Here is a 25,168-nt window from a genome sequence, read left to right as displayed (position 1 = left end):
GATGAGACAACTTTGTGTTCATAGAGATTAGATGTTAAACAGGTGTAATGTTACCATGTTCACCATCTGAGAACATGGAACTTTTCTTATAAAAGTCCTCGTAATAATTTCCTGCAGAAAGTTGTGATCATTAATCTCACCAGCAGCTACAGTCTGGAGGCTTTCATGCATGTAGCTGACCTTTGCAGAAGGTCCATCATGTTTAGTTACTGATGCCACTCAAAAAAAATGACGCACTTTGACTCATTCAGTGCAGTCAGTCTCTGTCCTCACCTGCTGGGCTCATTTCAGATTCTGAAGGAAAACATCCAGAATGAATCCCTGCCCCTTTGACCTCCTGTGGACCTTTTGGACGCCTCTGTGATGAGGTGGAAATTACAGCCCTCCATGTTTCAACACGTCTCAAAACAGACAAAACAGAGCTATTCAACCTTTTATTTTACAAAGAAACACCTATTAATGGAATTAAAGCTGTGACCTCTGAACGTCCGGTAACCTTTAGCCTTTAAGATGGATGCACCTCTGCAGGAGACTTTCCTACATATAACAGTTTTAAGTTGTGAGCATAATGCTTTCTCCTGGATATATAAGACAGCTGAGAGCCCGGTCACAACACTCATAAGCTGAGAGACAACTCGTAGACACCATGACCTCGGTCTACTCTTCCCTGTACTCTCTGCTGCTGTTCTCTCAGCTGAGCAGACTCTCGGTTTCAGTGGCAATGCCTTCAGCTAAAGGAGATGATGGCGCAATGGAGCAAGATGGCCTGTTCCTGGGGGCCGAGCCCATGGCTGAGCCCACTGTGGTTTCCCCTGTGTACAGGCGAAGCCTCGTGCAGGAAACGAAAGAGATGAATGAAGATGGAAGCCCTAAATTCTTCATCCTCTCGGTAAGAGGCACATCGCAGCTGTTTGAAACAGTTTTAAGGTCCAGTGAGTAGGATTTAGCGGCATCTAGTGGTGAGGTTGCAGAAATGAAACTTCTTCCATGTGCCAAGCGTGTAAGAACTACAGTGGCCGACGCAAGAACGCAAATGACCCTATCTAGAGTTAGTGTTTGATTTTTCCATTCTGGGCTCATGGCTGACTTTGTGAGAGAGGACTGTATGTAGATATAGTAAACAGCTCATACTACGGCAACAAAAACACAACAATTCTGATTGTCAGGTGTTCATAAACTACTGAAAATATAGTTGCTAATATTATATGCCATTTCTGCCAGTAGGTGCCTCTAAATCCAACACCCTGGATCTTTAAATGGTAACTAATAAATCCTTGTTGATAAATCTAATGCTTTACAAGCCATTAAAAGGATAAACATAAAATATGCTGCAATTTTTTAAGCTAGAAAAAAATAAAAAACGTACTCTACAAGGATAATTTTATCAGAGAAAAATACATTTTCTTTTTTAATGCGGAAAATACAAAGTCCCAAAAGGTGACATTTTTAACTCTTAACAAAAGAAGTTAATTATCTTTTGTGAAGAAGCTGTAATTTTTTTCATGCTGTGATCTAGAGGGTTTTCACAGGTCTACCCAGACCCTAGGACCCGAGACCTGACCCAGAACTTATACTGGGTCCACGTTTTATTATGGGTCAGTCGGGTCTTGGTCCCATTCTATTACCCAAGTCTGTTTATTATTATGTGTAATACCAAAGTGGAACTGAGTAGACACATGATCAGCGCTGATCCCAAAAGAAACGCATACTAGGGAATCAGAGGCAGATATTTTAAATAAAATAAAAATAGACACCTGAAACAGTATCAGACATTATGTAAAGTGAGATAAGAACAGTATCTGACATTATAACATTTTTAGCTGTTGAATGGCATTTTTAGTGGCAATTTTAACTGCCTGGTTTATCAGATCTGTAAAATAGACTCTCCTCTTGGACATGCACCAAGTTGAGTCTGTAATGTCTCAGGCAAATATACGTCTGGTATATACATTTTTAACAAAGATGTGGTTGGAACAAATTTCCTGGGTCCATAAAGGTTCAGGTCTATCATTTTGGACTCATGTGGCCTCTACTGTGAGCCTTTTTTATTAGGGTGAAGCAACCCTTTAAAGCTGTTTGCTCAACAATAAATTAATCCAATCTAAAGTTACCAACTATTTTGACTGCTCGCAGTTTATCCCAAATAAATGTATCTGGCTAGTCTCCGTTTGCAGCCATTGAACTCTGCCAACAACAGTCATGCATCATAACTTTTCATTGTATGACATTTCTTTCCATAAACAACCGCAGCTAACCAGAGTTCAACAACAAAGAGTACATTATCTCCATCCTGTGACTGATCATTTGACCCCTTTCAATTGGTCACCGTCCTCGTGTCTACTGTTAAGTCAATATTTCATGCACATCTATGAAAAACTTTTACGGCAGCGCTGGAAAACCGGGAAATACTATTAGCCGAAAAGGTCAAATGATCACAAGCCTATAAAGATTTATTGGAATCACAGTGGGAAGAATGATGATATATCTGTGCTCCCTCAAACGTTTGGCCGCAATATGCAAAGAGTTTATCTGGCGGTTGCGTCTCCTGTGTGTCATGAACATGGTGGTTATCTCTGCGGTAATGGGGAACAGGCAGCCATGTTGGAGAGAACAAAGCCATCTGGGTGAAGCAAGGGGGGAAGTGGAAGAAAACGGGCCACTGTGATATAATAAAAAAACGGGGAAACACATTTCTTCCATTTGGGGTTCCTGCGGCTTGGATCAGCTGGTAGAGACAGATCCAACACCTGTGCTGCAAGTGAAAAGATAATCTTTGAAAGCTGTTGCAGATTTCGCTGTGACGATCCAGAGTTCAGATCGTGCAGTATGTAAATGTGTGTGGTCTTGCGGTGTCACATGCAATCACTGATCAATACTGTGTTTCAGGACATGGGGCTGAAAGAACACGGTATTCGTGGGCTGAACCCGGCCTTCACCCGGTCCTTTCCACTGCTCACAGACCGAAGCTTGAGCCACACTCCCGCTGAGCACAGTTTGAAAATTGATCGCAGAAACACCGACATCGACAGTAAGTATCTGTGAAACCATATTTCGGTTTAAACATTTAAAAAAAAAAAGTTGAGTAAAAGCTTTTTTCTAAAGTACAACCTCACCAATAAAGTTCGTGTATCGAATTTCTTCATGTCCACATTCACTAATGCAAGTATTCTTCACTTTCTTTCTTTCTTTTCTTCCAGTACTGCGGTGTATGATAGGAAGAGTGTACCGACCCTGCTGGACAGCAGTCTAAATGTCTCCCACGTGCTGCCGTCCTGTCCTGACTGTGCTGTGAAAATGTCCTTATGTTACACTGAAATGCATTTTCTTGTAGAAAACATGCACTCACAAATATGTAAAACAAAAATAAAAGTTTATTAAAAGTGAAAAGTGTGCATCATATTTACAGAGATCATTTGTGGATTTTACAAGTTAAATAAAATGTACAATTAATGATTAAACAGGCTACATTTCAAGCGCAAAGCAGGTCTCAGTGAAAGAAAGTGTACTGACCAAATTTCCCAACAATGAGCTGTCAAACTGATCTACTCATGTTGCAACCACACACATTTTCCACACAGCTGAATATGTAAAAGTGGCTCTTAAACTAGTGTGGAAACAACAAATTGCTTATAGTTTATTAACAGAAAATTAATCTGCAATAATTTCGTCTAGCGATTCATAATTTACGTGCTTTTTCAAGGAGAAAATGCTTGATAATTTGCTAGCTGTTGCTTCTCAGATTTAAAGATTTTGCACTTTTCAACCACTATCTATTTTACATTTTGTAGTCCAAGCAATTAAATTAATGGTTTGGCATTTTGGGAAATACACACCTCTCTTGCTGAGAGTTAAATGAGAAGATTGATACCACTCTATTTCTTGTTTAGCACAGCCAAATTAGCTATATTTAGCTCTAATATATGCTAGAGACAGGCTGTAATTTAAATCTCAGTAAGTCATGAAATTAGCATATTTCCCAAAAGGTTTTCATTAAAACAACAGTCAATAGATTAACTGAGACTGAAAATCTTCATTAAATGCATCCTTCATTAGGACACTCACATAATACACAAGATTATTAGTGATAAAAAAAAAACAGCAGCTGCTTTGTATGAACTTAGAAAAAGTCCACACTCCCATCATGAAACCAGTACAAACAACCATTAGACTCTGAAGAAGCTGGTGAGCTTTCCCTGTCCGGCGATCAGCTTCTTCTTACTCGAGGCCTTGCTGGCAGTCCTGCCAGGCATTTTGACACCAGTGACCTGCTTCTTCTCTGGCGGCTCGTTCTCAGACCCTCCATGCTGTTCAGAATCCACCTGCTTCCTCTTGTTGCCCTTTTTCTGCGCCTCAGTGCCAGCACTTTTTTTCCTATTGCCCGCTCTCGCATCTCTGTTTTGGGCATTTCCACTTCTTGGCGCGAGAGCAGCCCCCCGCTGTACGCCACTCTGCTCCTTATTCGGGCATTCAGATGTCGACTTGGCTGGAGAGATTGAAACAAAGCAAAAAAGCAAGTGTGACAACCCGGTAAGGAAAAAAAAAAGGGGAAATGTTGTGACGAAATTGCTGACGTTAGCTGCTGGTGGAAGCAGGCTGTGTGTTTATTCTGTGAAGCTGAAATTTAACATTTGTCATGTAACCTGATGGAGCGGAGCCTGAATTCCCACGGAACAAAAGACAGAAGGGGAAATGGGCAAAAAGTCTGTGTGAGCGTGTGTGTGTGCTTTTTGGTTTTTACTACAGATGTGGGTGTGAGCAGGTTTTATAGAATAGGAGAATAGGGGTTCATTTAATGGCTGATGGTAAGTACCAGTCCCAGGGCTGGGGCTGGGACTGGGAAGGGTTCAAGGCTGGAGCTGAGAAGGTGTGCCTGGGCCTCCGTCCAGCTGTGTGGCGTCAGAGGAAACAGAAATCTATCCCAGCAGAGACAGAACGCTGCACCGCTTGTGTTGACATTTGGAGATTTTCTCTGCACGCAGTGGAGCAACAAAAGTAGAATTTGATGAATTTAAAAGGTTGATTTTGTACCTTTGGTCGTCTCTTCCACATCGAAGCTAATCTCCTCATCCTCAGCGGGGCTGGTTTGGAGTTTGGGTGCTGGGTGCACACAGGTTGGGACCTGGCTGGTGCTGGGGAACTCCAGCACACGGTTGAGTGGCAGTTCGTCATCTTTGTATGTGCAAGCAAACTGGGATCGAATAACTCTGTCTCTGGGCTGGAATACACAGGAAAAAGACATAAATCCAGCTGATATGATATAATTACACACAGATGATGAGCTGTATCAGTGCCTCAGGGCAGGTGACATAAATGTGCTTAATTTATGGTGTTTACTTTGGTCTTTGGAACAAAAAAAAGCCCCCTCGTTCACATAAAAATTCCAAGACAGGCTGCGCCAAATCTCAAGATATTTCACTGAAAGAATATATCAATTATGTCAACCTTATGGTGGCACTAAAGTCAGGGAATCACCAGGATTCATCCTCTAAGAACCATAAATATCTGTACCTACATTCATGGCAATCCATCCAACGGTTGTCTATACATACATGTCTTCAAAAACATTGTTGCAGTATCAAGTTGTGCAAAAAGAACATCACAAAAACTGCAATATTGTACAATAATTTATTTAAAACCTTTACTGAAATAAGAAAGATTACGTGCTCTCGAGCCTCATGCAGCTCTCAGCTCAACAACTCTGCACGACATTGAGATTAAACGATAATCGTTTTATCAAAATTCAGCATGCATGCATTTTCATGGGCGGTATCACTGTATAACAATATACCAGGGTATTTAGGATACCTGAAGGAATGTCTTTCAATTGTTTCTGTTAAATTTAAACAAATGGGTTTTAAGATGAGTTAACAAGGCAATTTTCTTAACATTTTGTGGATTTCTATTTCTATAGATTTTATTTTTAAAACAGTCATCTTTGTCTTTTAAAAACTAACAATATACCTAATAAAAAAGCTTATTTTTAGAGCACGAAAATCAGGTTAAATTAAGGAGTTTGCAGAAACAACAACAAAAAATAAAAAAAAATCCACATAACATGCTGTTTAGCCATCCTTAAACACCGCAGGGGAAATTCCTTTTCCATGACAGCCCTGGCATAGATGAAATTGTGAATGCCAGAGAGGAATTTGTGCTTAAGAAAAAAAAGGATGTAAGGCATCTGGCAATATTTTGGATAAAGAAGAGATGATGTGGCATGAGCACAAGTAGTCTACAAGTCTGAGCAAGGAACTGAGAACATTTTATATCTGTCTATTTATAGCACGTAATGTAGTCGCCATTATATTCAACAATAAAACAAGGGTGGAAATTGACTTTTTTGTCTGCCTTGCCACTGAGTGCAATGGATTCCAAAATCTACCAATTCAATAGATAATCTAATAAATCTAGCAGCTACTTGAATAATTCACATTTGGCTGGTGCTGGTGCTAATTCCCAATCCTATTACCGCGTATTTTCCTCATATCGTTCAGCCGTATTTGACAGTTTACTGAAAAAAAACTAAAAATACCAACTGTGACATAGTTGATGATTTGTATCATTGCCTACAGGGTCATTTCCAAGATTCCTCGAGATTTGAGGAATGTCTTTCTTTGAAATTAAAAATTAAAAAAAAGTGCTTTTGGGGATTACAAGCCACTTGATGATTGCATTAGTCACTAATAACGGTTGACGAATCATACACGAGCACAACTTTAAACAGGAAAACCAGTTTCTCCAATCTCATCATGTCTGAGACAGTAGCACAGCACCTCATTAAAAACCCTTTTTCGGACAGTTGTGAATGATACTGAAGGCTCCAATCCTGGCCCTGGGGCACACAGATCCACAGCTTTTCAACCCGCTGTTTGATCTACGTCTGCTTGGGATTATCACAATCCAAGGATTTCACCCTTCAGGCCAGTGGGCCACAGTAGGGAGGAGAAATCTGAGGGAAAAAATACAGCGAGCAAAGCTGGGTGGGTCCGCGAAGCACAAAGGGATCAAAGCCTTTGTGCTTTTCAAAAGAACTTCTTTAAAGAGCGCCTAAAACAACAGTAACCCTAAGAACGAGGCACACTTCAATAATGTAAAAATGCATGCTGCCCTGGTTGCATGCTAATAAAAAATGTCTGAAACAATGCAAAACAAAAAACAGCCAAACTGCGATTGATCGATAATATCTAATCCAATTACAACAGGTGAGAGCCCAACGTGGCACCGCGTGGTCAGACGGCCATCGTTCACGTGAAGACGGCCGTCCTGAAATAACCCCTGCACGGCGCCTGAGCCGACGCTGCCAACACCTGACCAACACATTCTTGATAGCGCTTCCAAAAGCAGGTGCAAGCAATTTCTGCAGCCTTGACACGCAGGTGATAGAAGTGAGAACAGGTGCACCATTAATATTATCACGGTCAGACGCTGAAACAATCACTCCGAATTAAAATCTATCACGTAATCAAATCTTTTTTTAACAAACATCACGTCAGAGAGGAGCAACGCTAAATAGTTTCAGAGTTATCTCTGCGTTTGGATCATCTGTGGCACAGAGACAAAGATTTGGAAACCTCCCAAATAGCAGAAACTAAATCTGTCCATCTCCGTGTGTGCCAGTTGACGTCAGTGCATGATGAAACCGCTGGAGAAGTCTGGGATAAAGTCATTCAGCAGACAACAGGAAACAATAACCTTTCAAGTTTCCCTTGCTAGTCGAATTACGCGACTGATATGGCATCTTCAAAGTGAAATTGATGCAGAAAGCTTCCGCTCACCGAGTTCAGGAAGCGGTGAGCTGCCCAGGGACCATTACAGCGCACTCAAACAGGAAGGCAGCCAGATTGTGGGGAGCTAAAATGACATCTGCTAGCGCAATCAAATAAAGGAGCCATTTCACAAAATGTGTTTAGCATACATGTTTAAAAAGGAGTTCACACAGTGGAGCTGCTTCGTGCTAAAAGAGCAGCCCTGCCTTCACATCTAAAGCTGGTGTTGTCAGTGTTGTTTGGGTGACTCAGCAGTTTTGGAGTGCATGCAGTAGAGGGAGAAGTACTCTTAAAAGTAGTGTGTAAAAGTGTGTAAAAGAGTAAAATTACTTATTAGGGTGCAGAAAACCTGCCTTTAGAGTTATGTTATACTATAAATATTATGATAATCAGTGGTTCCAGCCGCAAGGTCCAGATTTCTCCTTAACCACTATTTTAAGGTCCACCTATTAGATGAACTAACACCTTTCAATTTTATTTTACAAAATGTAAATAAAACATTGGCTTAGAACATGAAGAAATAAAACATTTAAAGAATAAACAAAAAAACCCACTTCAGAGTAAAAGCTCTGTGCCAAAAATTCACTGTATTACCAAATTTATTATTATTATTATTTTTCACATTCTCAAGTTACTCATGGTCCATTCAGAATCAACCTGCGACACACTTTTAGCCCGCAACCCACCAGTTGGGAATCACTGACATATGCATTTGCATGTAAGCAGCTGTATGTTGTGGCTGGAATAACCCGACCAGCAACGAAGTTTTGATAATGATGTTGCTATTTTGTACTTCAAAAAAAAAAAAGGATTATTATTATTAATAATAATAATAATAATAGTCAACTGCAATTTTTCTTTTTTACATAAACATATAATGTTTTTTTTTTAATCTCGTATTGCACTTCAATGAACAGTTTTTAGAATTTTTTTTTAAATCAATGCAGCAGTGCAGAAGTTGAAAACAGCTGTGCTTACAGTGTGGGTTTTTTTGTTGACAGTTGGCAGTTCAGTGTGCTGAGATGCCACCAAAATGCTGGAAAGTGGCTACTTCAAGCCACTACATTCAAATTTTGGAGAATCAAATGAAGTAACTATTTACTAGATTGATCTATTTACTACTAGGTTACTGTTTGTTTTGTTTTGTTTTTAAGATTATTTTTTAGGTTTTTTAATGTATTAATGTAAGTGTGAAGGGGGAAGACAGAGGTGTTGACATGGTCGAGGCTGGAATCGAACCCGCGGCCGCTTCAGCGAGGATGCAGCCTCTGCGCATGCGGCGCCCGCTATAACCACTGAGCCGCCCGCTATAACCACTGAGCCGCCAGGCGTCCCGGTATTATAGCTTTGTAAACGACACCCAGCCCTGAGCTGCGTTATCCCACCGTCGGGTTTGGTGGGTTGGGCTTACCTGGGACCTGTGAGTCTGACAGGTGGCGGGCGGAAGTAATTAGACCAGGTGCGCAGCCTCAGCGGGAAAACATGTTTTCTGAGTGGCAAGAGGAAGATGGGCGGTGGAGTTTCCTCTTTTCCCCGTGAGGTTTTGTTTTCCGTAATTGTCCGCGTGTTTAATGTCTACAATGAGCTGTCAATGGAGAGCGAGCTGACCAAGTGACGGCCTGCGGCCCCGGGCTGGGACAGCGAGGCAACAGGTAGGTCCACATCTCTCACCTTCAGCCCGGCAGCTGAACGCGCGCTCTTTGATAATGTATATACAGGCAGCAAAGCCCTGGGAGCCCTAGATGAGTGTTTGTAGAAAGTAATATAGGGTTTCCACACATTTTCATAGATAAAATTTCAAAACGTTTCCATGACTTTTCAAGGACCCATAACATTTTTTTTCTTGCCCCACATGCCCAGTGTTTTTCAAACATAAAAGTTAATTTCTATCCGGGCACAATTTGAGCATCCCACATGATGTGTCCAAGGGCTGTTGGAAATGTAAAAAAATCAGCAATTATTTTAGTTTTTACAGTTTCTGGCTGTGCTAAATTGTTATTTTGGCATTTTATAAGGTAAATATTCCTTTTAAAAATGCTAATGCCTAAATAAATAAAAAATAAAAAAAATCACAAGAGAATTTTGTTTAAAATTTTTCTATAAAAATAGCCACAAAAAACAAATCTCAATTTTTATAGGTTTCTGTAAAAATTGCCCCGCCCCAAAAAGAAAAAAAACATGCCATGTTTCAAGGCATTTGGCAGTCAAATAAATACAAAATTTAAAAATGTATGGCTCTCCACTAAAGCAAGAAGTGCTTCAAAAAATAATTGACAAACAACAAATAAACAAAAACATAACCAAAACGCTGTTACACGTCGACACATATTAGAGCTACATAACATCATCAGCTACAGGAAATAAATAAATTTTCCAACTTTTTTCTGAAAACTTTCTTTTTTTACTAATTCTATGACTTTTCCAGGCCTGGAAAATGTGACTGTGAAATTCTGTGACTTTTCCAGGTTTTCCATGATCGTGGGAACCCTGTATATATGAATCAGCCTAAAAAAATCCAGTATCAGTCGAGCTGTATGGCGTACGTGTAAAACTGCACAAAGTGGAAAAACTCTAGTACCTAAGCAAATGTACTAAGTTATTTTCCATCTCTGAACATATGTTATGATAACTGTGCTAAATCAAGAGTCAGATGAAATAATACTCTTTGCTAGATTAAATTAAAGCACACAGTGCAGTCGGTGCACTCAAACCTTTTTGGCAGCAGAGGCCGTATAATCACAATGAGACAGATTCTCTCACACTGATCCCAGAACAGCTGAGCGCCCAGCAAGGAAGGAAGATATTGATATCAGATATACAGTGTGTTATATTGTGCACTGTAGGCAAATGGACCGGGGCCCTGACAATAGGATAACTTATCATCAGGATTGGTTAATGGTTTGAATCCCCCACGAATAAGTCTCTTTATGCCACGGATTTAAACAGCACCCTCAAACCAACACTAAGAGCTAAAACACAGCTGTGCAAACGGGAACGGTGGAAGTCAGTTAAGATGTGAGCTTCAGCTAAGCAAATAAATAATATAATACCAGGGAGAAATTACAGGATGTAAAGACATTATTTTCAATGTTTGTACATCTGATTCAATTTGAAGTAACTGATGGTTTGGATTTGGGGCTCTTGGACAAAGGGGCCCACGTTACCTTGGGTTTGAGCAGGTCTAGCCGGCTCTGGACTCGGTTCTTTAGAGGTTCTGGAGAACATCCAGTAGACACTTCAGGGGATCTGAGGGGCGAGCCACAATGAGAAGCAAAGACAAGAGGTTTATAAATTAGAAAAGCAAGAAGGTTACATGGTCACACTAACCAAGAAATCTCCCCGCTGCTGCTCTCTTTCTGTTGCAGCTTTGCATAATATTTTCAACATGTAAAAAGATGTTTTCATTCACGTCAGACCGAGCTGACGTTGGGCTTTTGCAACATCTTGGATATCAGCCATTCAATGTCATGCACCGCCGACATAATGTAGGTTCCCCCCCGACCGCAGCCAGTGGCTATTTCTTTTTTTATATTATTATTTTTATTTCAGATGTTTGACCAGAGAAATTGTTCCAGTGTGGTGTGGGAGGATTTTCCTCCATATGGTTTCAGTGGAGAGTTTCATGTACAGTCTCATGTTGTTTTAATTGCCGTTTCAGGGGTTTTCCCACTCTGGCTGAATCCCGCGGTAGTGAAAATAGTCTAATCTAATTCAAAGCTCTGTGATTTTTCCATAGTAAAATAACTTTTAATTTCACAGAGTTGTACTCGACCCCTGAAGGATGTAACAAAGCATTTAGCTGAATTTAAAGGGACAGGGCAGGTCTTTTTAAGTGGGGTTGTATCTGGTACTTATTCACAATCAGTGTGTTACATACTGTCGATGTCAGTCGGCATGCCACCACTTTGGAGAAACAGGCTGGAGTACCGATACTCACCAAAGAGCTACTGTGGACGGGGTCAGCAACAAAACGTATTTTTGCCACCTTCTTTATTTTCATTATTGTAATTTATTTGTTATTTACCACATCTATTGCACATCTGTCCTGGAAGAGGGATCCCTCCTCAGCTGCTCTTCCTGAGGTTGCTTCAGTTTTTTCCCCCCTGTTACAGGGTTTTTTTGGGGAGTTTTTCCTGAGACGATGTGAGGGTCTAAGGACAGAGGGATGTCATATGCTGTAAAGCCCTCTGAGGCAAACTGTGTTATGTGATAACGGGCTTTGTAAATAAAATTGAATTGACATGAATTAAAAAGATTAATATCAGCTTCAGTGTGTGCAATATTTAGAATATTGTCACCGCTTTAAGGCTCCTTGACACTTTTTGCATTGAGCGTCGATGGACAGCTGCAGTCACATGCACATGGTTCCATTCATAATACAATTAAGGGTCCACGTCCCTCGACACCAGGTATTAAACTGGAGGGCTGGGAGGTGAGCATATTGTCGTCATGCTGCCAACATTCAACATGTTCTCATCCTCACTTGTCACAAATTGCTGCTTTGCAGTGGCATTTACTGGCAGCATTTTAACGTGATGCCGTCCTGCCACGTTTCATGGTCTGGCAGCGTATAATAACACTGCGACCGGTTCTGTGCGGCCGTATTCTTAGCTGACGCCATCCAGCAGTGTTTCATGTGCATGTGAATGGTGTCTTTTGGGGTTGCGCTCTTACGTCGAAAGCACTGGCAATTTTACGAGTTCGGAGTCGGGTGAAACTGAGAAGATGCTGCTGGGTCCGGAGTGAATGTCTGTTGAATATTCAACTCAAAAGTAATTTCACTTCGGAGAAGCAGCTGCAGTGCTGTGAACTGGACTTAAGTTTGGAACAAGATATTGTACCCTGCACAGTTTGCATGTTTGCCACGCGTACAGTCGGCATGGTCACGTGTGGATGATGACATTTACGTCATTTGGACCTTTGTCGACACAAAAGCTAGAAATCGGCCTTCACCTTGCCATCAGACAGCGATTTCTGGGAAACTGAAGCTTCAGTTGTGTGAGAGCCTGCGTCAGCTGACCAAAATGTCAGAAATTCATCTGACTGTTCAACGCCCGCAGTTGCACGGCTCGAAAATCAGGTCTGTTTTTGCGTATGCTTGACTTAACTTTGTGGCAGTACTCTTGCCTGCATCTTCAAACTGGGGGCGCGCTGACAGCCACGCCACCATATTAAATAAAACACTGACTGTGGATAAGTAACTTATATTGCTCTATTTTAAAAGGTCTGAAGTATCCCTTTAAGACCCATCTGAATCGACAGTTACAATCTATGATTAAAAATAAATCTATAGCCCTGAAATACCAAACTTAATCCCACTTTGTGTAGTGTGAGTGTTTGTACCAACCTGAACAAGTTGAGGATGCAAGTCGCCTCTGCTCCACTGAGGACGGGCTGGTCCTCAGACAGCAGGTCTGCCTTGTTCTGACATGGAGGACTCAGCGCCTCCTCATCCAGCAGAGCCATCAGCACCTTCACAGTGTCCCGACCTCCGTACGCGGTGCAGTGATTGACTGCAAAAGCCTTTGGCTGGAGGGGAAGAGCAGCACAGCTTCAATCAGCTCACATAGCTCATTGTTGGAGGAGATGAAGTGGGTTTTTGTATGAATGTATGGAAAGACACAAAAGCCAGAATTGCAGCTGCCTGGCTGGAGAGCAGAGGTTATACATTACCCTGGCAGGGCTTATCCCTGTCCCACTTCCATTAGCAATCTGTTTCTGGATCTGATGTAGCTGGCAGATCTTCTCCCTCAGCTCCATCGTCGTCTCCTCGGCTGCAACGTGCACTGCATCTCCGCTGCTGCGTCCCTTCACCAGCGCTGCCCTGATAGCGGTCACCAGTCTGGCTCCAGATACACTGAGACGTAAACACAGTGACAGTCACAATGACATCTTCTGGGAGAGTGTTATTGTGCCATAGGTAGAAAAAAACTGTTTATTTTGGAAAGCAATGGAGTCTTTCTTCTGCAGAGCGCACATACAGGTTTTCATCTGGATGGAATTAATAGTGTTCAAGAGTTCAGCCAATATTTGCCAACATGAATAACTCTCTCCTAAAACTGAAAACCCAGAAAAGCCAGGCCTTAGTCTGAATGTCTTCAAAAGATATACTGCAGCTTCACTTTCAATTAATTGGACACTGACTTTAAGGGCTCAGAGTAATTGTTTCGGTGTTAACATCCAGTTGAGCTTTATTTCACTGTAGTGCTGCTTTGCCAATGTTAACAGTTATGAAGCAGAAAATGTGCTCCAAATCCCTGTTAAAGTCACCCTGGGCACGGTCACTGCGCTCACCCATGGACTGTCAGCAGACAAACTCCAGGATTTTCCTCTTTATAGTTCTGGGGGATTTTTGCCCGTGCTTGGTTGCGCTGCATGTCCAAAAATCATAGCAACATATCACTTCTGTAGGTTTCTACCAGTCACGTGCAATAAAGGTCCCATACTATGTGCATTTTTGGGGTCATACTTCTGTTTTTTGGATACTCTGGGTTTCTACCAGAATATGTTTACATGGTGTAATATTGAAAAAACACATTATTTGTCTCATGCGGTCTGCCTGAATACACCTGTATTCACTCTCTGTCTGAAATACACCGTTTAAGCGCCTGTCTCTTTAAGCCCTCTTCCTGAAAAAAGCCCAGTCTGCTCTGATTGGTCAGTGTTTCGGAGTCGTCCATATAAAAGTACAGAATACTGTAAATGAATAATATAATAAAAATTACACCTCAAAGTAGTGTTGTAGCTGAACCTAACATTCTCAGTCAAAATCTGCTGAAATTTAGCTTATAATTCCAATATAGTACAGCTACTTCTCTAAAAATGAACAAAAATTTCATTTCCACTTAAGTGGAGTAGTGATGGATTCTGAACATGCAAAATAGCTGTTTCTACTTATATGAGTATCAGGATTACTATAAAACCTGAATATCTGTTGCAAATTATGCTTTCTGTGTACGACACCTGTGTGACTGTGGATAGAAACAAAGATTTAGGCAGGGAGCATGCTCAAAATAACCAATACTAATCAATTAAAAAATGCATCGACCGGGCTCGATACTGATCCTTCCGATCGGGACATCCCTAATTCAGTCTGTATTTGTGACATCACATCTCACATTAGTCCTGATGGCTCCTTTAAAGTCACAGTTTCTGAATATGGACTGTGTGCATTTTTTAATGAATTGTGCATTTTGATACTTTTTTAGTATTTATACAGAACCATGCCAGTGCTGCAAAAAAAAAAAAGACATGGGAATCTGACTTTTCACAATATGGGCCCTTTAAAGCACGCTCAGACAGATTGCAGTGAGGTGGAGAGGCGGTGATTCAGCCCTGACCCAGCTCTGATGTGAGCGAGCGCGGCTCAGTAACAGAATCATTTGGGAAAACAGATGTTCAGTGAACACGGGGCCCTGAACTCTCCATAGAAGGTGTTTGTATGAGGAAATACAGTACTCCGCTGAGAGCGTAACGGCACTGCCTGTTGAAAGACACATGTTGGCTGAGTTCATCAGTGTCTCATCAGACGTGCAGCGCTCTCATCAGCCTGCATGAACCGAAAACCCTCAGAAGAGCAGCGGGAGTCGAATCCACTACTACACAAACATCACAATGTGTTGTTATGGCTCGGCCGAGTGGAGCTAACGTCGCTACTGGGACTGCTACAAAGGGTGCCTTCAACAGCTTCACCTCAAAAAGCTCAGCCCTCACATGATTGAACGGCTAAATCATTTCTGATAACCGCTTCTGTTGTGCTGCCAGACGCTTTGACATCCAAAATAATCTGTAATGGTATGGAGAATGATCTGCGGGACTCGAGGTTTGATGATAATTCATCAAAGAAGGAGCTCCAAACAGGGAACAAGTTATTTAACAAAGACAGGCTTTGATGTTGCAAAGATGAACATGCTTTAGCAATCCAAATGTTATCATGAGGAGCTTAGATGGGAGCCATTACGGGGATTGAGGGAAATAATAACGAGCTGCGGTGGGACAGGTGCATTTTATGATCACAGGTGTGATTTCGGTACACAGGTGTCTGCCAGGCTGTGAGTATTCCTACCAGCAGCCCCCTCACACAGAGCTGATATTTTAATAAATTCACAAGAATTATTTCAGCCACACCAGATAGGAAACTGAATTAATCTGATCTGCTGGAAGAAGTGAAGAATTTCAAAGAATATCCCACTCACTCATAAATCACGAATTTCAGCGTATTTGATGTAATTTGCTGCCAAATACAGAAGAATGCCCAACTTTTCTTTGAATCTGTTATCCTCCTAATCAGCTCAGATGATTTGACTGGAAATTGAATATGTGTTTATGAGTATTAGACTACAGTTGGGTAAATACAGCTCTTTTTAATGATGCAGTATTTGAAATGAAGTGTTACTCATACTAGAATGTTTAACTACCACAAATCATTGATTTAAAACATGGCAACTAAGGGAAAGAAACTGCAGTAACAGTTAGGATGACTTTATTTTACTCAGAATATCACAATTCAGAGAGGGAATAGTCATTGCTGTTAACTGGTATACTGATGTCAATGAAAACTAAAGTTTTCCTCCAAATTTTGCCTCTTGGCCACATGCAAGCTGAGTTTTAGGTAGTTTTCCAGTGTATAATATCAGCGTGCCCAGTTCTGACTGTCCGCGCTCTAAACTGACGCCGTCCACTGTCATTCCATACACATGCAAAAGGTGCCTTTTGGCATCTCATTTTGCACCAAAACCACTGACAAAATGAGTTTGTAATAACAACGGGCTGGGGTTACTGTTAGTGTTGTTTGTCAAGTTTTGGAATTGAAATTCCTTTTTCTTTTTAACCTTTTGTTACCGGAGCATATTGGCTTGAGAAGATGTGAAGAAGGCAGTACAAAAGCACAAAGTTAGTACAAAAAAGGAAAAAATTAATTAAAGTTAAAAAAAAAAAATATCTAAGTTTCTAACTGCTTGTTGCCCCCTCCCCCACACTTTTACCAGAACCCCCCTCCTCAAAAAAACAATATGCTCAACTAGGCTCAAAGGTTAAAAAAACATCGATCCAGGTTTCAAAGGGTTAAAATATTTCATGTAATTAGAAAATAAGACTGCAATTTGTTTGGTTTCTTGTGGATGCCTTTGTGAATTCTTAGTGTCTCTGACTGGACCACAGACAGGAAGATTGCGATGACTCTTAGTGGCTTGATTGTCTCAGCACGAGGGTCGGTTGACCAGAACGAAACAGTCTGATTAGTTCCTAGAAATCGCCATGCCCTGTGGCGATCGTAATTTTTCTGTCTGATCTTATCAGGATTTCAGACGCAATTACAACAAAGTCCTGCAGTGTTTTGTAGGATCAGGGCCACAAACAAATAGTTTAAGAATAGAACATGAATTTAAAGTTCAGTCCTTGAATGGAGCACATGCCAAACTCCGAACATTTACAGCCGATTGTGTCACACGAAGGGAAGCATTACCTCAGAGGCAACAGTAAGACAGGGAGCAAGTGGAAGCCTGGATTAAGCTGCATTGTGTACCTTGGGTCCAGAATCTCCCCGAGTATTTCTTCCAGGTTGTCTAGAAACTGGACAAAGTCCGACAGGCCTTTGACATGTTTCCTCAGTGGGTCAGACTCAGCTGGAGCGTAGCCCTTCCCTCCGAGCTGGATGGCCCTCACAAAAGATGTCACAGCCTGCAAAAGCATAAAGGAGACCCAAATGTTGCGCCAGAGAGGATTACCCCGTCTTTTAAAGTAATTGTTTTGGATTTCTAGTAATGTAAAGTGTGAATACATAATCGCTGAAGCCTGAGCACGTGCTGAGAGTGCGGGCTTTCTCACCAAGAAGAGGGAAGTGTTGTTTTTCTGCGCAGCGTGCTTAATGTCGGTAAATGCCTGACGTCCAAGAGTGCGACTCGGGACATCGAGGGTTAGCGCCAAGGCCAAGTCGTTCTGGGCGTTCACAAGCAAATTTAGATAGGAGCAGAAAACCCGTCTCAGTGATGTTTTCACCTGTTGAAAATAAACAAAATGAATAAGTGCACCATTATCATTTTTGGTTCGAAAACAAATTGAAAATCGGTTAGTCCAGATGAAACAATATTTTGAGAGTTCATAGCTTTAGCATCGTGACAGATTTCCAAGTAAAACAAGATAGGCAGGCAGGGTATAATGTTGGGAGAAATTTGGGAACTCAAAATGACCACAAAGAGACATAACAACACCATAGAGGTCCCAAAAAACTGCAAAGAGACACTAAATAATTACAAAAAGGGGCAAAACAATGATAAAGAGACACAAAACAACCACAAGGAAACACAAAATGATCAAAAATTGAAAAATTACCTCAGAGTCACAAAAAGACTCAGAGATGCAGAGGAACTCCATAGATACACAAAATAATTACAAAAAGGGGAAAAACAAACATAGACACAAAAAACAGAGACAAAACATCCACAAAGAGACAAAAAATGGCTACAAAGCATCACAAAATGACCAAAAAAAAAGACAAAGTGATATCAAAGAGAAAAAAATTACCTCTAAAGAGACCTAAACAACTACAAAAAGACCTAAAACAATCAGAGCGAGACTTAAAAAGACTCCAAACCTGCATACAATTACCAAAAAAGACATAAAACTTCAGAGACCCAAAAAATGACAAAAAAAAAAAAAAAGCGACACAAAATGACGAAAAAAAAAGGCACAAAACTGCTAACTTCGGCTGGCTGCTAGCTTCCTGTTTAGTGCTAACTTAAATTGAGATAAAATGATTTAATCATGCTGCTTTTTTAAACTTTGGAGCCGATAGTAAGGGGATCGATAGAGAGTCCTGGGGGATTTTATGCTCTCAAAATTTGTATGCATGTATCCACAGATTTACAGATGTCTCTTTTGTCATACAAGTCAATGAGAAAATTTTTTTTTGGGCCCCATGGCATCACGTGACGGTATAATTTCACCTCTGGCTATTATTTAAATTTGGCTTCAAAGCCAAAGCGGTGCTGTTCCTGTTCAAAACAGGACTCCACAAATCAGTGAGTGTTGTCATGGTGGATACGTACATTTTTCAGAGTTTCTATAGAATCAGCGTATTTCTCAAAATGTCAAACTATTCCTTTAGTAAAACTTTTGGCTCGGGTCCAGTCCGTGTTGTGTTTATAAAACGACCAAAAACAGACAGTAGCTTTACTGCATGAGTAAAACCACTGAAAACAGCAGCTGACAGCCCGCGTTAAACTCCAAAAAATGACATCACTCTGCTCTAGCTGTTGGTGCGGCAGCAAGTGAGCCTCCACTAAAAACTCATAAATTCACAAGTGACAGAGAAGAAGTGGAGGAAAGAGACTGTGTTACAGAAGCTCTTGTCCAGCCCCACGTTGTGTTGTTTTAAACATCTGCCTGGTAATTGAATTCACATTGCGCTCTTAAATCTGAGTGATATGATATAGAGTTCCTGTCAATAAGAGCAGGATGGATTCCAGACAGAAATTAAGTACGCTGAAGACTGGGAAAGTGAATGCATGGATTTTTGCCAGCAGGAGAAAAAGCATTTCACTCTCCTGCAAAAAAAAATCTTTATATGGAGGGTAGAGGGCAAAGTGGAAAGAGAGGTTTCTTATGAAATAAGTTGCACATTTTATTAGTGCGTGACAGTGATGGAAGAAGTATGCAGATCCTTTACTTAAATAAAAGTACTAATACCACCCTGTGAAAACACTCTGTTACAAGTAAAAGTCCTGTGTTGAAAATGCTACTTTAGAAAAAGTAAGTAAGTAAAATCAGGAAAAATGTAAAGTAAAAAAAGGAAAAGTACACAATGCAGAAACACCCTATAAACTCAAATATATAAAAAAGCACAAAAAACTTAAAACTAAATTAAAAACAGAAAAAACAACCCAAAAACTCAAAATGATAAAAAATAGAAAAAAAACACCCCCCAAAAAACGCATTATTGAAAAATTAATGTTAATTAATGTTAATAAAATAGTTCAATTCATTTCCTGTGAATCAACAGGTTGATTTATCAAATGTACTTTTATAACAAAACATTAAACATTATATTTTATAAAGTGTGTGTTTTTATACAAAAATCTCAATTTGTTAAGTAACTAAAGGTGTCAGATAAATGTTGTGGAATAAAAAGTACAATATATCCCTCTGAAGTGTAGTGGGGTAAAAGTATAAAGTGGCATGAAGAGAAAATACTCAAGTAAAGTACAAATGCCTCAAATTTGCACTTAAGTACAGTACTTGAGTCACTGTAGTTAGTTAGACTGCAGCAGTGGTGTGTGACAGCAGGACTGGGTTTACCTGTGAGCTGCAGGGCCTGATTGTACTGGACGGCGTTGACGGGACGGAGGAGTCTGGTAACTCTGAGACCTCCGTGTTCCCTGATAAGAACTCAAACAGCTCCATCTTTGCAAAAAACAAAAAAGAAAGCAGTTAGAGAGATACATTGATTGGACTTTTTTTAGCTCAGGAGCCAATCTGATCGTCCACAATCATCAGTGTGATTTCACCCAGCTCACCGGGCTCACGGGCTCCTCAGGGTCCGAGTCCACCACTCTCAGCTGTTTGTACATGCAGAGGATATCAACCAGGTCCAGCGTGTTGGAGCGCTTCAGGAAGGATTCGTATGCCTCCAGGATGAGATCATAGTTCTCCAAGCGTGCAAAGTCGGGGGGTGGCAGGTGAAGTTTGTCTAACAGTAAGTGTTTCCAGGCCATCAGGACATCACTCAGAGCCACTTTGAACTCTCCGCCGTGCTGTCACAGGAAGAGAGAAAACAGTGAAAGCAGCAGCCGTAATTACCGACGGCCTGGAACCAATCAGTTCAAACGCAGAGAGACCTTCTCCCGCCGTCCAAAAATGGGTCAGGAGCGGTCTCAGCCGGAAATCTGTGGGAATGTCATCAGTTATAGACGTGATGACAGTCGGCCTGATGGTTCAATTGAATTATGCCATGATGATGATGATGATGTGAACTGGGCTTCGCTTTTGGGCCGCAGCATAATTTACAACAAGAACACAAGAAAATACTGACTGCTCTATTCCTGTTCTCTGGAAATATGTTGAACTTTTTATTTTGTTTGTTGGTTTGCATCCCTTTGGGCCAAGAACAAGAACCGATCGCAAGGTGTTGTCAGCCTCAAAATAAGCAGCAGAGCACAGAGACCCTTCACACAGTTTAATACCAAATAAGCCACCAAAAGGAACAGAGATTCAGTAACCGCAGTACAAGACGGGGCATATTTATTTTGTTTATGGCTGCAGAGGTATAACATGAAACCGTATACCATGGAATAAAACACTGACAGTTATTACATTATGTGCATTTGCCAATCTGTGATATCAAAACAAAACAAAACAAAAGAGAACCTTTCTATTCCTCTTTGACAGCCTCTCTAAACTCCTCTTTTTCGTTCCTTTAACAGTCATTGTAACTACTACTAATAATAGTTGTGTAATGATGAATACTGCGATATTGTGCAACCTTGATATTTTCTGAGACAGTTATTTTTCTGTTAAAATCTCATATCGTTGCAACCGTAGCCATGGAGTCAAAACTGGGTGGGAGTCCACAACCCTATAGAAAATAATTTAAAGTTTGAAAACTAATTTGACATTATACTATATAACATTGTATTGTATTGTATTGCATAATATATTATTACACTGTTATACTAGAAGTGGTAGTACTTATAAGAGCAATTTGTTAGGTTTACTTAGGGTTATGTTTACATTTGATTAGGTTTTAGGTATTATAGCATAGAAAATTATAAATAGATTTTTATAAAAACATTCAAGGGTCCCTCACATTTTCATGGACAATATTTCCAAACTTTCCCATTACTTGCCAGGAATCCATAATAATTTTTATTTTTCTTGTCCCCCTTGCCTGCCGTTTTTCGAACATATCAGATTCAATCTCTATTTCAATATACTTTCAGGTGGTTTGCGCACATAAAGGGATAAGAGAAAGACAAAAAGCGGAGAGAAAATGAAGAAACCTATTTGATATTAAACAAAACATTATGTCATCAGCTAAATTTGCAATTATGTCACATTATGTGGAAGGTTATCCATTGATAAAATTACTATAACAACTTAATAACATGCATGAAAAAAATGACTTCACCGTAACTTTACTTGTTCAGTGACCTTTCCTGGCCTGGAAAATGTGATTGTGAAACTCCATGACTTCTCCCACATTTTCCATGACCATTGAAACCCTGTATTTTGGGGGTGCATTTCAAGCGTATTTGAATATTGGTCAGATTCAGTATATATATTGATAAATACACATGCATTTCAACTCCATCCTTGCATTATCATAGGTGTATTTGTATTTTAGACTTTTTTTTTATGTTTGTATTTATGCCACAAAAGGCTACAAATTAGTTCATACCGAATCCAATCGAAGAGCTGTTGTTTTAAGAAAAGCAATGATCTGTTACCTGCTTATTCACATCAGCCATGGCGAGCTGCAGCAACATCAGCATGCCATCAGCTCCATGAATGGTGGTCCTCTCAGACTGTAAAACTCTGTGGCACTCTCTCCTGAAGACTTTAACCATCACTTTCAGACGGTCTCCTAAAGTCTCCATTTTCCCCTGAAACAGCAGTATAGACAAAAAAACTCCCTCAACACCTGTAAAAACATCACTTACAACAAAGACAGACTATTGTAACATCACAGAAAGTTGATCATAACCATGAAAATGTAACTTTTAAAGAGCATATCAAAGCCAGTAGCCTTCCAAGTAAACACTAAAGTGATATCTGAACAGGTTGTAAATGATTAATTTATTTTTTCATTAAAAATAAAGTCTTCAGAGTCTTTGGCCTCAGTGGCACAATGGTACTCACTCTTAACTGACTATTAATTACAAAAAATGCCTCATAATATGTCTTTTTGTCAAATAGGAGACGATGCACATATCTAATTAAGCGTATTGTATGATTATGGATACAACTAATCAAAAACAATATTAGTTTAATAGTGCAAACCTCTATTATTGTAGAAGTCTCCGACATCACACACGTCCACAGAAAGAAGCAGTTGTTTGAATTTTTAAACTCCCAATGACGTTATGCCTCTTAACCAATCAGCTTTCAGTATACAACAACGGGCGAGCTAACAAAAAAAGTATTTCTCTACTGCATTATTTTTTCCATAATTCATGACAGAAGACCAGAAAATATTAATTAGCACGAATTAAACGATACAAGTCAATAAAATGCCAAAACATCAAAATGTAGTTTTAATATTTTCAGTTACGTTGAGCGAGGTCCCCCTTCGATATGTGAGCTCAATGGTACGTTCCGTGACGTATCCGGAAACAGCTTGAAAACATCCCAAACGCGCGCACTGTTTGATTTAAAGAAATAATTGAAAATAAACAGGTAAAGTTAACCAGTCTGTACTGAATTCTGAATCGGAATAGTGTCTCATAACCAAAAGGTAATCGTTAAGTTGTCAGTCGAAGCGTTAAATTGTAAAAACGAGCAGTTTAAACCTTTGTTTGGCTAATCGCTAGCTAGCTGTGCACGTACAGATAGCAGTCACGTTTTAGCTCTTAGCCCGGTGACACTTTACCGTTATTAAAACGTTAATCACTTGAACACGGGAGCTGTTAATTTAACGTTAGCTCATATAAGGTAACGTACACAATATCGCTACCTTGTCTTGTGCCAGAATAATCCACTAGCTGTTCAAAACCTGCCTTGTTTTTCATGAGAATATTGGCCTAAAATCTGACTTGACTCCAGCTAAATTAGGGTAATATCCAAATTTGAATTAAGTGTATCTTTAGAAAACAAACTGCTTTGTGTGTTTAATGTTTGCCGAATTGAAGGATGACCAATATAGTTTTGTAAAAATACCTACATGTTCTACTAGCTATTCATGCCAATAAGAATATATAAAATACGCAGATATTTGAGTGAGGATTGGTCTGACGTCCCCTAATGCATACCTTTTGAGTGTGCCTGATTTAACTGTTTTAACCGTGCGCCTCAGAGGTCTAGGACCTATTTGATCTATGACAGCTAAAGTTATAGATCCATTATTTTATAGTCTAGAGCATAAATCGAAATATGGGCTGTCAGCATAATTCCCACATTTTTGTTCCACTATAAATTATGTCCTCACAAAAAGCCATACTTGAGGTCCTACTCAAACTCGGGGTGAGAGTTTAGTTTAGTTTAGTTGTATTTGTAAGTACACATGTATAAAAAAGGCTAAAGAGCAATAAAAGTTTAAACACTGTGCAGGAGAAGTTAGAAGCCAAAAGGGGCCCATTGAGATACCTCCCCTATTAAATAACTATAATCATTCAAGAAAAAGATAAAAAAACAAAGATTACATCATTAATAAAATAAATAGTAAGACTAAGCAGTAATACGAAGTTGATAAAAATGTACAAATGACAAAAAGTTGGTATTTACAAAGTGAAATGCATTACAAATGAAACACTGAAGTTTTTGCAAATTAGAGTCCTTTTCAGATGTTTTTTTTAATAATGATCTATAATGATTTTCGTAATGGAAATAGATTGTTCCAAAGAGATGGATAGATGAATATTGACTAAGAGAATCCAGATAATATAGAAATATATACATGGCAACATATACAATCCTTTATCACTGACATGCAGTTCTATATTGTGAGACTGATTTATTGCAATATAGTGAAAAACATCTCACTATATATATATATATATATATATATATATATATATATATATATATATATATATATATATAAATATTCAACTAAGGTGGTTTATTCAGCAGGCATTGTTCTTTTGACAGTGATTAATGTCATTTTTGCTGATCAATAGATTAATGGTTTAGTGTTGTTTTTTCTTTTGATTTATTACAGTTCTAGTTCTGATCTGCAGCCAGCGTTACCGGGACACCCAGCATGCAGGAGGACTCAAGCCGCAGTCCCACTTACACTGTGACATGTGAGGACTATGTTCATGTGGTTGAATTCAGTCCTTTCACATCAGGTACCCCTGTCTCTCTCCTGGCCTATGGTGGAAACCAGTATGTGGTCGTGGGCACCTGCATGTTCCAGGTGAGAAATGAAACTTAACACAACCTGTCTCGTGTATTAACTCTGTACATGTTACGTATTACAGGGTTCCCCCAGCCCCTTAAAAAGCCTTAAAAGGCATTCAGTTCAATAATCTAAATTATGTCCTTTATTTGCATTAAATTGACTCAAATTCAACCTCAAAGTCAATAAAATACTTAATAACATTAATAAATACATGTTTCCACAGGAGGAGGATATGGAGATTGAGGGAGTTGAATTCAACGTCCTCCGAGCTTTCCATCATGAATTGCGTGTTGATGCTCTCGCCTGGAGCCCTGAGTCCCGGCTGGACAGGATACCAACTATCAGGTACGTC

At 39.9% G+C, this 25,168-nt stretch overlaps 3 protein-coding genes across 6 annotated transcripts in view; 2 read left to right on the top strand and 1 right to left on the bottom strand.

Moving 5' to 3' along the window:
* Window positions 1-166: 166 nt before the first annotated feature.
* pmch (pro-melanin-concentrating hormone) lies at window positions 167-3,314 on the top strand. The gene is made up of 3 exons (XM_042510940.2): window positions 167-889; window positions 2,887-3,028; window positions 3,198-3,314. Exons 1-3 carry the CDS (start codon window positions 647-649, stop codon window positions 3,248-3,250), a joined length of 438 nt encoding a protein of 145 aa, XP_042366874.2. The 5' UTR covers window positions 167-646; the 3' UTR covers window positions 3,251-3,314.
* A 39-nt stretch (window positions 3,315-3,353) lies between these two features.
* On the bottom strand, window positions 3,354-22,846 carry parpbp (PARP1 binding protein). Its single transcript, XM_042511790.2, has 11 exons — window positions 22,758-22,846; window positions 22,205-22,360; window positions 20,276-20,512; window positions 20,058-20,162; window positions 17,589-17,759; window positions 17,287-17,441; window positions 13,437-13,620; window positions 13,111-13,292; window positions 10,928-11,009; window positions 5,029-5,215; window positions 3,354-4,483 (listed from the first exon to the last, which is right to left on the bottom strand). The coding sequence occupies exons 1-11, from the start codon at window positions 22,782-22,784 to the stop codon at window positions 4,164-4,166; spliced, it is 1,806 nt and encodes a 601-aa protein (XP_042367724.2). The 5' UTR covers window positions 22,785-22,846; the 3' UTR covers window positions 3,354-4,163.
* Window positions 9,257-25,168, top strand: part of nup37 (nucleoporin 37) — a 30,066-nt gene continuing 14,154 nt past the window's right edge. Inside the window, exons 1-3 of one of the 4 annotated variants that reach the window (XM_042511794.2) lie at window positions 9,257-9,415; window positions 24,634-24,831; window positions 25,040-25,161. In XM_042511794.2, coding sequence (XP_042367728.2) covers window positions 24,676-24,831; window positions 25,040-25,161 — 278 coding nt within the window. In that variant the 5' untranslated portion in view covers window positions 9,257-9,415; window positions 24,634-24,675. The other 3 variants (XM_042511792.2, XM_042511793.2, XM_042511791.2) reach the window with 3 other exon arrangements.

The sequence above is a fragment of the Plectropomus leopardus genome, chromosome 22 (assembly GCF_026936395.1).
Source record: "Plectropomus leopardus strain MGB_pleo_1.0 chromosome 22, ASM2693639v1, whole genome shotgun sequence".
Lineage (NCBI taxonomy): Eukaryota > Metazoa > Chordata > Actinopteri > Perciformes > Serranidae > Plectropomus > Plectropomus leopardus.
Note: the sequence above shows the minus strand (reverse complement) of the source record. Positions and strands in the feature narration are given on the sequence as shown.